This window comes from Monoraphidium neglectum (assembly GCF_000611645.1).
Source record: "Monoraphidium neglectum strain SAG 48.87 unplaced genomic scaffold scaffold01620, whole genome shotgun sequence".
Taxonomy (NCBI): Eukaryota; Viridiplantae; Chlorophyta; class Chlorophyceae; order Sphaeropleales; family Selenastraceae; genus Monoraphidium; species Monoraphidium neglectum.
Window position 1 is genome coordinate 2,507 of NW_014012008.1, and position 10,699 is coordinate 13,205.

At 67.6% G+C, this 10,699-nt stretch overlaps 3 protein-coding genes across 3 annotated transcripts in view; 2 read left to right on the forward strand and 1 right to left on the reverse strand.

Annotated features, from left to right (window-relative positions):
* The window catches only part of MNEG_8495 (hypothetical protein), a gene marked incomplete at both ends in the record, with an annotated part of 3,179 nt that extends 1,640 nt beyond the window's left edge, over positions 1–1,539 (reverse strand). The window contains 4 exons of the mRNA XM_014043030.1: positions 20–493; positions 632–840; positions 1,075–1,231; positions 1,492–1,539. Of these exons, the coding sequence (XP_013898484.1) occupies positions 20–493; positions 632–840; positions 1,075–1,231; positions 1,492–1,539 (888 nt within the window). The remainder of the gene's footprint in view (positions 1–19; positions 494–631; positions 841–1,074; positions 1,232–1,491) is intronic.
* Positions 1,540–3,022: 1,483 nt separating this feature from the next.
* Positions 3,023–5,853, forward strand: MNEG_8496 (DNA-directed RNA Polymerase III subunitC5; the record flags this gene model as incomplete). Its single annotated transcript, XM_014043031.1, has 7 exons — positions 3,023–3,142; positions 3,464–3,511; positions 3,722–3,823; positions 4,154–4,319; positions 4,622–4,785; positions 4,972–5,145; positions 5,617–5,853. The coding sequence occupies 7 exons, from the start codon at positions 3,023–3,025 to the stop codon at positions 5,851–5,853; spliced, it is 1,011 nt and encodes a 336-aa protein (XP_013898485.1).
* Positions 5,854–6,927: 1,074 nt separating this feature from the next.
* On the forward strand, positions 6,928–10,627 carry MNEG_8497 (hypothetical protein; the record flags this gene model as incomplete). The annotated part of the gene is made up of 2 exons (XM_014043032.1): positions 6,928–10,532; positions 10,600–10,627. The coding sequence occupies 2 exons, from the start codon at positions 6,928–6,930 to the stop codon at positions 10,625–10,627; spliced, it is 3,633 nt and encodes a 1,210-aa protein (XP_013898486.1).
* Between the last annotated feature and the right edge of the window lie 72 nt (positions 10,628–10,699).

The following is a 10,699-nucleotide window of genomic DNA, read 5'->3' on the forward strand; positions in this document are numbered from 1 at the left end:
CCGCCTCCGAATTGACAACAGAGAAGAGCTGCCGGAACGGCGGGTGCGCGCCGCACGCGGGGCCGGCAATGGTCGCGAGCGCCCAGCAGATGTTCACGAGCGCCTGGCAGCTGAAGTCCGCCTCGGCCGCCGCGAGCAGCTGCGCGGCGTCCGGCGCGCCGCCGCAGCCGCCAGCGCCGCCGCCGGGCGGCCGCGGCAGCGCGAGCAGCTGCGGCTGCAGGTGCGCGAGCATGCGGCTCGCGGCCGCCGCGACCGCCTCGAGGAACGCGACCGCGATGCCGCCGTAGCTCTCCAGCTCGGCGCCGCGCGACTTGAGGTGCGCGAGCGCCCACGCGCTGTTGCTGAGCGCCTGCGCGTCAAAGGGCTTCGCGTCGTCGCCGCCGGCGCGCAGCGACGCGCCGAGCTCGGCGGTGATCTTCGACAGCAGTGCAGCGACCACGTCCGGCGGCGCAACTGGCAGCTTCGCGTAGCTCCACAGCATGTTGGCAAGGCCCTGGTGCCAATTAGCAGGTCGAGCAATGGGATGTTCAGGGTTGGATGCGGGGCTTCTAATGCGGAGAAGCAGGGAGAGGCGCCCGGCAACAGGGGTTCACGACGCCCGCAAGCCGGCCGGCCGCCCCCAGGCGCCCACCTGCGGGCTGGAGCCGCCGAGGCACCGCAGGACGAAGGGCGCCACGTTGAGCGCGATCTCAGTGGAGAGCGCCGCCTCGTCGCTCGACAGGTCCAGCTTCGCAAGCGCCCACACCAGGTTGGCAAGGCAGCGCGCGTCCACGCCCTTGGGGTCGGCCTGGTGCTGCATGTGCAGCAGCTGCGCGTGCAGGAACTGAGAGCTGATGCTTCCTGGGCATCCAGCAGCCGGGGGGCGTGCGGCGCGGCGCGGCGGGGCACGGCGGTGGGTTGGGCTTGTGAGCGTGAGGGCGGTGCAACTACAACATGTCCTCACGCGACACAAACTTGCAGCTCGCCCTGGCGCCGCAGCAGCGCAGACCAAAACCCCCTCCCCACACACACACACACACACACGCACACATGCATACGCGCGCGCACGCGCGGGGCCCGGCCTGCGGCGCTCACTCAGCAGCAGCTGGAACGTCGCGGAGCGCTGGAGCTCCTGCAGGTACACGCTGCGGCTGCGCTGGCTGAACGACATCTTGGCCAGGCGGTACAGGCAGGTCACGAGGTTTATGGGGTCCAGCAGCATGTGGTAGCACGCCACAAACTCGAGCAGCTCCTGGGAGGTTTCGGGTGGTGGGTCGGCGCGCGCGGTGCTTCTATGTGTGGGCGCGCGCACGCGAATTGGGTCGTCGTAGCATGTAGGTGGGTTTGGCCCTCCGACCGCTGCTGGCGCACCGGGGCGGGCGCCGCGCGACTGTGGACGCACGGCTGTGGACGGGCGCGCGAAGGGGGGCTGCGGCGATGGCGTCGCATTCGTGCCTCGGGCTGCGCGCACCCGCGGGAGCGGCCAAGAGAGCTCCCGCGACGCTGGCGCACCTCCTTGCTCCTGAACGCGCTGATGCGCTTCAACAAACTGCTTTGCATGGGCACGGCAAAGCCAGGAACGCGATGCCCCTTGCCCTCTGAGCCATCTGCATGCACAAGCGACGCGTGTGCGGCCGGGGGTGCAGCCTGAGTGCCCATGCTGACGCTGCATGCGGTTCGCGACCATGAAGTTGCTGCCCTGGGTGCTGCAGGCTACACGGGTGGGCTCGTGGCCAGCATAGAAGCTACATACAGGCGCGCTGTGCCGTGCGCGTGGCAAAACACGCAACACCACAAACGCGAAATGGCTCTGCCCCCTTGGCCACTCACCCTCGCTCCACGAAGACCTAACACTGGAAGGGCTACCCGGCTTGCTATCGCTGTGTTGCTTCAGCATCATGGGTGAGCACGGCATGGAGGACGAGCCTGATGAACGACGCCTGTTCCCGCCTCCCGAGGGTTGCCCCATCTTGAAATTATTTGTCCTTCAGCCTAGGCTAGAATGTTGATCCGCGCGACGTTATGCTCGTGGCTTCCGCGCATGATGGGCCGTCTGGCTGTTGAGCATTGTCGGGGACATATAAGATACAACGTCGCGGCATTGAACCTTATGTAGCACACCAACTGGTCTCGCCAACGGGCGTGCCAGAATATGGGGCTTTTGCGTGGCGTCTTCCCGCCGTCCGCTGCTTCCCCTCAGCTGCCCATGGCGCCGAAACTCCCATATGGTGACCCAAGAGATGCACCCCAAAGTAAATTTGTTTGCGCTCAAGTTTACTGTTGCCTGGAGCCCTGTGCAAGGATTATCGCATCTCAACCGTGCCGGTGCTGGCGGTGCACAGCAGTTTCGTGGCGGGCCGCACCAGCAACCTTCGGCCTTTTTCAAGCCACACTGTGTGGCCACAGAGACATGCAACAACATAAGTGTTGATGTTTGACGAGGTTTTGATTGACGCACGTGTATGTCAAGGACATGCGATGCAAGACCACCGTCCTTTTCCACGCATGCAAGTTGCCTGCCCTCTGCGGCGGCTGCAACTGTGTGCTGCGCATGCGGACACCGATGAGTTGGAACCTTCGGAGTGCACCTGCATCGCTGGGCAGCCGCCTATTGGGGCTTGAATGCGCCTGCAACCGCAGCTGCAGGCAGGAGCCCTGCAGGAATGGATGCCTCGTTTTGGCCATTGTGCCTCACCCGCTCAGGGGGCCATCTCCACAAAAGGTGTGCAACGTGGGTCTACACGAATTTCTAGGCACGATCTGTCAAATGCCGAAGCGCTTACCACGTACTGCGCTGTGAGCAGTTTCCGTGTGTTGCCCACGTCACCAGCGCGGGTGAGCTGTGGTCACTCAGTCACCTGCCCAAGCTCAGGTCACAGACACGACACTCAGTCATCTGCTAGTCGCATACGGCAGGAAAACAGCAGCGACTTCCCTGACCCCCAAGTGATCATACGTCACAGCAGCTTGCGATCTACGATAGTTTTACAGAGCTCCAGCAACTAGATAAGCTTTACATATTGTAAGAGAAGCGCTAGCCATCATGCCGGGCGAGAAAAAGCACAAGGAGAAAAAGAAGAAGGACAAGGCGCCACAGGAGCTCCCGGAGCACCTTGAGAAACAGCGAAAGTATGTGATTTGTGGTCACGACAAGAACTACCATGTGAGCCGGGATTTTGGACGTGCATTTCTGACGGCCGCCGGCAGCGCGCTTGTGCTGTCGCCGCTGCCGTCCTCTGCCGTCGCCACCCCACCGCACCGAAACACGCGCCACGCGTGTTTCCTGCACTTGCGAGAGCATGCGCCACCCTTGCGCACACGGCCCTTCCGGGAGCCCTCGCCTGCCAAACCTGTGCAAACACATTGGCTGCCCCTCTCCTCCTCGCCCCCCCTTCCCTGGAAACAACCTCAACGACAGCCCCACACGGCAACCTCTGCCAGCGAATACCTACCCCTGGGGGTGGACAATGCCTGGGACTTACAGGATTTTGCGGACAATTTTTCGATAACCGTCAACTCTATCAGCGACAACGTGCGCACTGGCGCGCCGGGTAGCAGCAACTGCTGGGCCCCAGGCCGCTGCCCGCTGTTCGCGGCGTCATCTGCATGCAGCCCGCGCGCGGGCGCCACGCCCGGCCTTCATCCCCAGCATGCGCAGCATGCGTGCTATCCAACCGGCCTCCGCGCAGCAGGCGCCCACCGTCGCCCCCACCCCCACCCCCACCCCCACCCCCACCCGCAGGGCATGACGATGGAATTTGATCTGGTGGGCGTCGACCCCGCAGTAGCAAACGCGCTGCGGCGCATCCTCATCGCGGAGATCCCCACTGTGGCAATCGAGCATGTGTTCATAATCAACAACACCTCAATTATACAGGCGCGGGCCGCGGGGCTGAATCGCTGACGCAGCGCGGGGGAGGGGGGGGGGAGCTGGTGCGCCGCCGGGGTCGGCAGGCCGCGGGGCGTCGCTGGTTCCGCAGCAACGCGCCTCGCGCCTCGTGGCGGCCCCACACCGTGGGTGCGTGTTCGAACGCTCGCCACAGCTGTCTCCCTGCTTTTTTTCTTACTGTTCAGCCCTTAGTGGCTGTCCCCTGTCCCCTCCTAACGTTGCGATGCCGAATCTGTCTCTCGTCATGATGTTATTGTGATTCAAAACCCCCACCCCCATTCACAGGACGAGGTCCTGGCGCACCGTCTGGGCCTCGTGCCCATCAACGTGGACCCCGCTCTTCTTGAGTGGCGCGGCGCCGAGGACGCGGCCAGCGAGGCCAACACCGTCGTGCTGCGCCTCAACGTGCGGTGCAGCAAGGACGCGGCCGGCGGCGTGGTCAACGAGTCGGGTGAGAAAAGCGGCCGCGAGTGTATCTGATTCGAGTCTGAGGAAGCATAATGTGCGCCAGAAACGCATGGGGAGTGTTACGGTAGCGGCAAAAAAATGCCTCGCAGCATGCAATATGGAGAGTGCCTGGCGGGCATCGTTTGGCCCGCGCGTTTTCCAGCTTATTCAGGGCACGCACACGCCTCTGCGCCGTCGCGGCAACGCGCGTCCGCAGCCACCCCCCACAGCGCCGCTGACGCCACGTGTTCCTCGCGCCCGCCAACCGTCCCCTCGCCCCCTCGCCCGTCGACGTCGAAATCGCAGTCACATCTGACCAGTTTGAGTGGCTCCCCGCGGGCAGCGACCTGCCCGACGAGACGGGCTGCCGCTTCACAGAGGGCTCCAGCCAGGCGGCGCTGTTCGAGGGCCGCCCCGCGCCCGCGTCCGTCGACGGCAGCATCCTCCTGGCCAAGCTGCGGCCCGGGCAGGTGCGGGGCTGGCGGCCCGGCCGCGAGCGCCGCCCGCGGGCGTCGGCTGCCATGCAAGCGCACTTATCAGGACTACCCTTGCATGTGGATGGGCAGATTTCGGGATTGGGGTTGTACCACACCTTAAACATGTTTGTTATCCCGCACGCCGTCGCCCGCGCGCCCTCTGTCAATCCACCTGCTCAGGAGATCGAGCTCGAGGCGCACTGCATCAAGGGCGTCGGCCGGGAGCACGCAAAGTGGTCGCCCGTCGCCACGGCGTGGTACCGCCTGCACCCCGAGGTGGCGCTGCTGCGGCCCGTGGCGGGCGAGGAGGCCGCTGAGCTGGCGGAGGCGGTGCCGGCGGTGTTTGAGCTGCAGGTGAGGGCGCATTCCTTTGTTTTCAAGTCGGCGTTTGGCCAAAAGGGTTCACCCCAAAGCGAGTAGGTCAGCCAGGGACGCTGCGAGGCTGATCCTTTGATCCTTTCCACTCAGGGGCCAGCCTGGTGGGTCGGGTTGAGCCGAGTTCGCCTCCCGGCGCGGTCCTGGCAGCGCCGGGCGGAGCTAGCGCGGCGCATGGAGGTCGCTGGTTGGGCGAGGGCGCCCCTGATTTGCATATTTTCTGGTGCTGCGGGGCCTGTCTTTGCCTGCCGGCCATCTCCCCCCCTCTGGGGTCCTCATTAGCCCCGCTCTGCGAACCCCGCCTCCCCTACACCACTCCCACGCGCGTGTGCATGCACCCAGGCATGCGCCACACACGTGTGCATGTCCGCATGTGTGCATGCAGTCGCGCGCGCACACACACATGCACACATACAAACACACAATGCGTGCACGCGCACGCGCGCGCAGCCGGACGGCGAGTTGGGCGTGCGGGACGTGCGGTCAAAGGAGGCGGAGCGCTCCTTGGAGCGCGTGCGGCGCCTGCTGGAGGAGGAGCGCTGGCGCGGCGTGGTGGAGGTGCGGAAGCGCAAGGAGCACTTCATCTTTACGATAGAGTCCACGGGCGCGCTGCCGGCGGCGGAGCTGTTCAAGCAGGCGCTGGCGGCGCTGGCCGGAAAGGCGGAGCGGCTCGAGCGGCGGCTGTGACGCGTGCTGCGGGGCAGGTGGCGCACGGGGTGGTAGAGGTGACGCCGTGGTGTCCATGGAGTGCCCGGCTCCGGGACATCAGCGGAGTCCCTGGCGCAAGGACCCTGTCTGGCTGTGTAATCTGAGCATGCGAGATCACATTGGCTGGATCTGTCGGGTCACCTCAGTTAATGAGCCATCAGTGACCGGCCGGAGCGTCGAGAGCGGCCGGACTGCGCATCCTATAGATGGGGCCGGCGATTCAGTGGGCCATCTCGGCGCCAAGGTAGAGCACAAGCAGCACCTCCATCCTTCTGGTGCGCATGCAACGCACCCTTGCAGTGTGCACACCCATGCCTCCGGTGACCATTTCAGCAGCGTCAATCCAGGCTCGCGCATGTGTGGTGGGCTGAACCGATTCTTTGACACTTTTAGGTTCCTTCGATGGTGTAAAGGGGGGCTGTCACGCGACTTGGCGCTCTAGATCACAATATTGCGCGCCCACCGTGCTCAGCATCGCCTCATCCCTTTCGCCGTAGCACCACAAGCTAGAATTTTTGCCGAAACTGCCGAGCCTCACTCAGGTGGGCGAGAGGCTTGAGCGCTGCGGCAGGCCGCTAGTATCGGGCGCGCCTGGCTCGGGCTGCGCTGGGTCACGTGACCTGAAGTTAGTCCCGAGTTATAAAAGAGGCAGCTTGAGGCCGCGAGGCCCCTCCGTGCTCAGGCCTAATGGGCCTCACCGTGTGCAGTGTCGCCATCCCGCAGGGAGCCAGCCACTACGTCGTCCATTCCAAATATTGTTAGAAGTCACTGCACTCACATAGCGGGCGATGGCGGCCGCAAGCATCGCTGCGGACCCTGCAGCGTCACTGCTTTTCACCTGCGGCACGCTGAACGCGTCGACCAACGCCGTCTCATGGCTCTACCAGGTTTGGCAAACAGCGGCATAGCGGCATTGCCGCGCCTCGCTCCGCATGTGCATGGATCTCTTGGGGCCGAGCCCTGTACATGTGCTGCCGCTCGAACGCACACCGCTGCGCCCCGCTCCTGCAGGATCACAATGTGCGTGTTCAAGGGCCTTTCACAGCACTGCAGATGATCCAATGGCACGCCGTAGGGCGCCTGCCCGGCACACTCCCTGTTTGCGGGCTGGCACCAGGGGTCTCGCCGCAGCAGGCGCCGCTCGGCGCCTTCCAGCCGCTGAAGCAGCTGCTGGCCCTCGTCTCAGCCGGCCACCGTTACCAGCCTTTGTCATTGGTGCCTGCAGCGGCTGCGGCCAGCCCCGCGGTCCGCACCCTGGGCACACAGCCGGCAGGTTCCGGGCAGCTGCAGCAGATTCTGGTAGCCCAGGCCCAGCGGCAGGCGCTCGCCGCGCAGCGCGCCGCGTCGCTGCCTGGCGCACAGCCACATGTGGGCGGCCTGGCGGCTGGCGTGGGCGGTGGTGTGGCAGCACAGCTGCAAATCCAGCAGCAACAGCAGCAGCAGCAGCAGCACCTGGCGCGGCAGCACGCATCCCTGCAGCAGGCGGCGATCCAGCAGGCGGCGATCCAGCAGCAACAGCAGCAGCACCAGCAGCTGCAACAGCAGCAGCAGCAGCAGCAGCAGCAGCAGCAGCAGCAGGTGATCTTGCAGCATCAGCAACAACAGCACCAGCAGCAACAACAGCAACAGCAGCGCGCTCTGCTACTTGCGCAGCAGCAGCAGCAGCTCCAGCAGCAACAACAGCAACAGCGACAGCTGCTGCTTCTACAGCAACAGCAGCAGCTGCAGCAGCAGTTGCAGCAGCAGCAGCAGCAGCAGCAGCAGCAGCAGCATCAGCATCAGCATCAGCAGCAGCAGCACCCAAAGCAGCAGCAGCTGCTGATGCTGCAGCAGCAGCAAGCCCTGCTGCTGTCCCAGCAAAAGCAGCAGCAGCCGCAGCAGCAGCAGCAGCAGCCGCAGCAGCAGCAGCAGCAGCAGCTGCAACTTCAGCAGCTGCAGCAGCAGCATGTGCTGCAACAGCAACTGCAGCACCTCAAACTCCAGCAGCAATTGCAGCAGCAGCAGCAGGTGCAGCAGCAGCAATTGCAGCAGCAACAGTTGCAGCAGCAGCAATTGCGGCAGCAGCAGCAGCAGCAGCAGCAGCAGCAGCAGCAGCAGCGTGTGGCAGGCACCCCCTCCACGGCTAGTCCCGTCGCCGCTCGGCAGGCCCTTGCTGCCCAGGACTCTGCTCCTGTGCCAGAGCAGGCCCTCGTGTCACAGGACCAGACGGGCCCTCAGCAGGCACAGGCCCACGCACTGGGCCCGACCATGACTGCGGCCGGCCTGCAGCCGCTGGCTGGGCAGCCTGGCGCGGCACCGTCGCAGTCACACAGCCTGGCTGCCACGCAGCCCCCCGCGTTCCCTCTGCCAGCGGCACCGCCCGCCGCGACGCTGGCGCAGGCGGCGCAGGCCGGGCCCGCCGCCTCGCCCGCTTTGCCCGCGGCGCCCCTCGCTCACGCGCCGCCGCGCCTCAACGGCGTCGCCCACCACTCTGCCGCGCCGCCAGGCCCCATCGGCGGCGCCGAAGTGGCGTCCCCCTCGGCCGCCTCGACGCCGAGCGACATCCTTGGCGCGGGCCCCGCCGGCGCGGCCGCCGGCGGCGCGGCGATCGACGACCTGTTGTTCGAATTGGTGGAGGAGGTGGCTGTCGCGGCCGGCGAGCCCCGCGGCGCGCCGCGGCCGTCGTCGTCACCGGCCGCGGTCAGTGTGGGCGGGGGCACGACGATTGTGGAGGTTCTGGATGGCACGCACCTCCCGCCAATCAAGGTCGCGCGCAGCCCGGGCGCAGACGGCGCCGCGCCCGGCGGCGCCGCGGCTTCTGCGGCCACCGCCGCCGCGGCCGCCGTCGGCGCGCCGGGCCTTGGCAGCATGGCGGCGCTGCTGCCGGGCGGCCCTCTGCAGGGGGCGGCGCTGATTCATGGCCAAGCAGGCGGGGTGCTGGCTGGCGGCGCGGAGGGGCTGGTGAACCCCGGGGCCCTGGTGCCGAACCACATGCAGGATGCCCTCGCCCGCTTGGCGGCTGCACAGCAGCTGCAGGCGCAGCAGCAGCGCCTGCAGCAGGTGCAGGCGGCGCTGCAGGCGGCGGCGCTCCAGGAGCAGCGCGAGAAGCTGCTGCGGCAGCACCAGGCGGCGCTGCAGATGCAGCAGCAGGAGCGGCGCCAGCAGCAGGCGCTGGCGGCGCAGCAGCTGCTGGCGCAGCAGCAGGCGGCGCTCGCGGCGCAGCAGCAGGCGGCGCAGCAGAACCAGGAGCGGCTGCAGCTGCTGCGGGCGCAGGTGGTGCTGCAAGAAAGGCAGCGCCAGGTCAGCGCCCTCGCGCAGCAGCAGGCGGCGCTCAAGGCCGCGGGGCGCCCCACTGACGCCGCCGCGCTGCAGCGGGTGCAGGCGCAGCTGGAGATGCAGCTCGCGCAGCACCAGGCGATGCAGCAGGCACTGCAGCAGCAGCAGCAGCAGCAGCAGCAGCAGCAGCAGCAGCAGCAGCAGCAGGTGCCAGCGCAGCCTGATTCGCAGGCACAGCAGCTGGCTGCCCTGCTAGCGCAGCTCCAGGCGGCGCAGCAGCAACAGCAGCAGCAACAGCAGCAGCAACAGCAGCAGCAACAGCAGCAGCAGCAACAGCAGCAGCAACAGCAGCAGCAACAGCAACAGCTGCACCAACAGCAGCACCACCAGCAACAGCTGCACCAACAGCAGCAACAGCAGCAGCAGCTGCAGCTGCAACAGCTGTTGCAGTCGCTGGTCAACTCTGGTTCGGCAACGCCAGAGGCCCCCCCTGCCCCGGCCCCTACGCCCCCTGCGCCGTTCGCTGCCTCGGCGCCACAAGACATCCCGCAGCTTCCGGCCCCGTGGGCCGCCCTGCCGCCCCCCTCTGCGGCGCCGCCGGCCCAAGCGCCTGCCCCTGCCGCCGCGGCGCCGCCCGGCGGCGCGCAGGAGGCGCCAGATGAGGCTATGTTGCGGGGCCTCGTGGAGCTGCTGGGTTCTGACCCCCAGGCACTGCAGCGGCAGTTGCAGCAGCAGCAGCAGCAGCAGCAGCAGCAGCAGCAGCAGCAACAGCAGCAGCAGTTGCAGCAGCCGTTCTCCGCCAGCGCCAACGCGCCCGCATCCGCTGTCGGACCCAGCTCGGGCTGGGCGCCGCCCGCCGGCGCCCCTGCGGCCACGGCCCCGGCACACGGCTCGGGTGCGCCCGCCGCGCCGCCGCCAGCCCGCGCGTCGCCCGCCCCGGCGGGGGACGGCGGGGAGGACTCCGCGTCGGAGCAACTGCGTCAGCTTTTGGGCCTGGGGCTGCCGGATGACGAGCACTCGATGCTGTCGCAGCTGCCCTCCTGGCTGCTCAGCGATGACGTCATCGACCAAGGCGCCGCGCCCGCGCCAGGCCGCGGCGCGCCGGCGTCGGAGACGCCCCGGCGCCCGGCGGCGCCGGACGCGACGGGGGGGGCCGATGGCTGGGCGGCGGCTGGCGCCGCGTGGCGGGACGGTGCAGCGCGGGGGCCGCCGGGTGGCGGGGTGGAGACGCTTGGAGAGGGGCTGCCGCTGCAGCAGTCGGCGCAGCCGCCCTCTCTGCGCGACCCTGAGGAGGGCTGGCCAGGCCAGGAGCACGACAGCCAGCCACTTCCCCCGCCGCCGCAGCAGCAGCAGCAGCAGCAGCAGGAGCAGCAGCAGCAGCAGCTTCTGCCGGCCGACGACGCGTCCGACGAGCCACGCGGCACCGGCGGCAGCGCGCCGCCGCCGCCGCCGCCGCGGCGGCGGCCGCAGGGGATGGATGGCGGCGATGGCAGCATAGACCTCGTGCCAGAGTGGCGCCGCCGCCCCACACCCGCGCCCGCGGCGCCGCCGGCAGCGCCCGCGGCGGCGG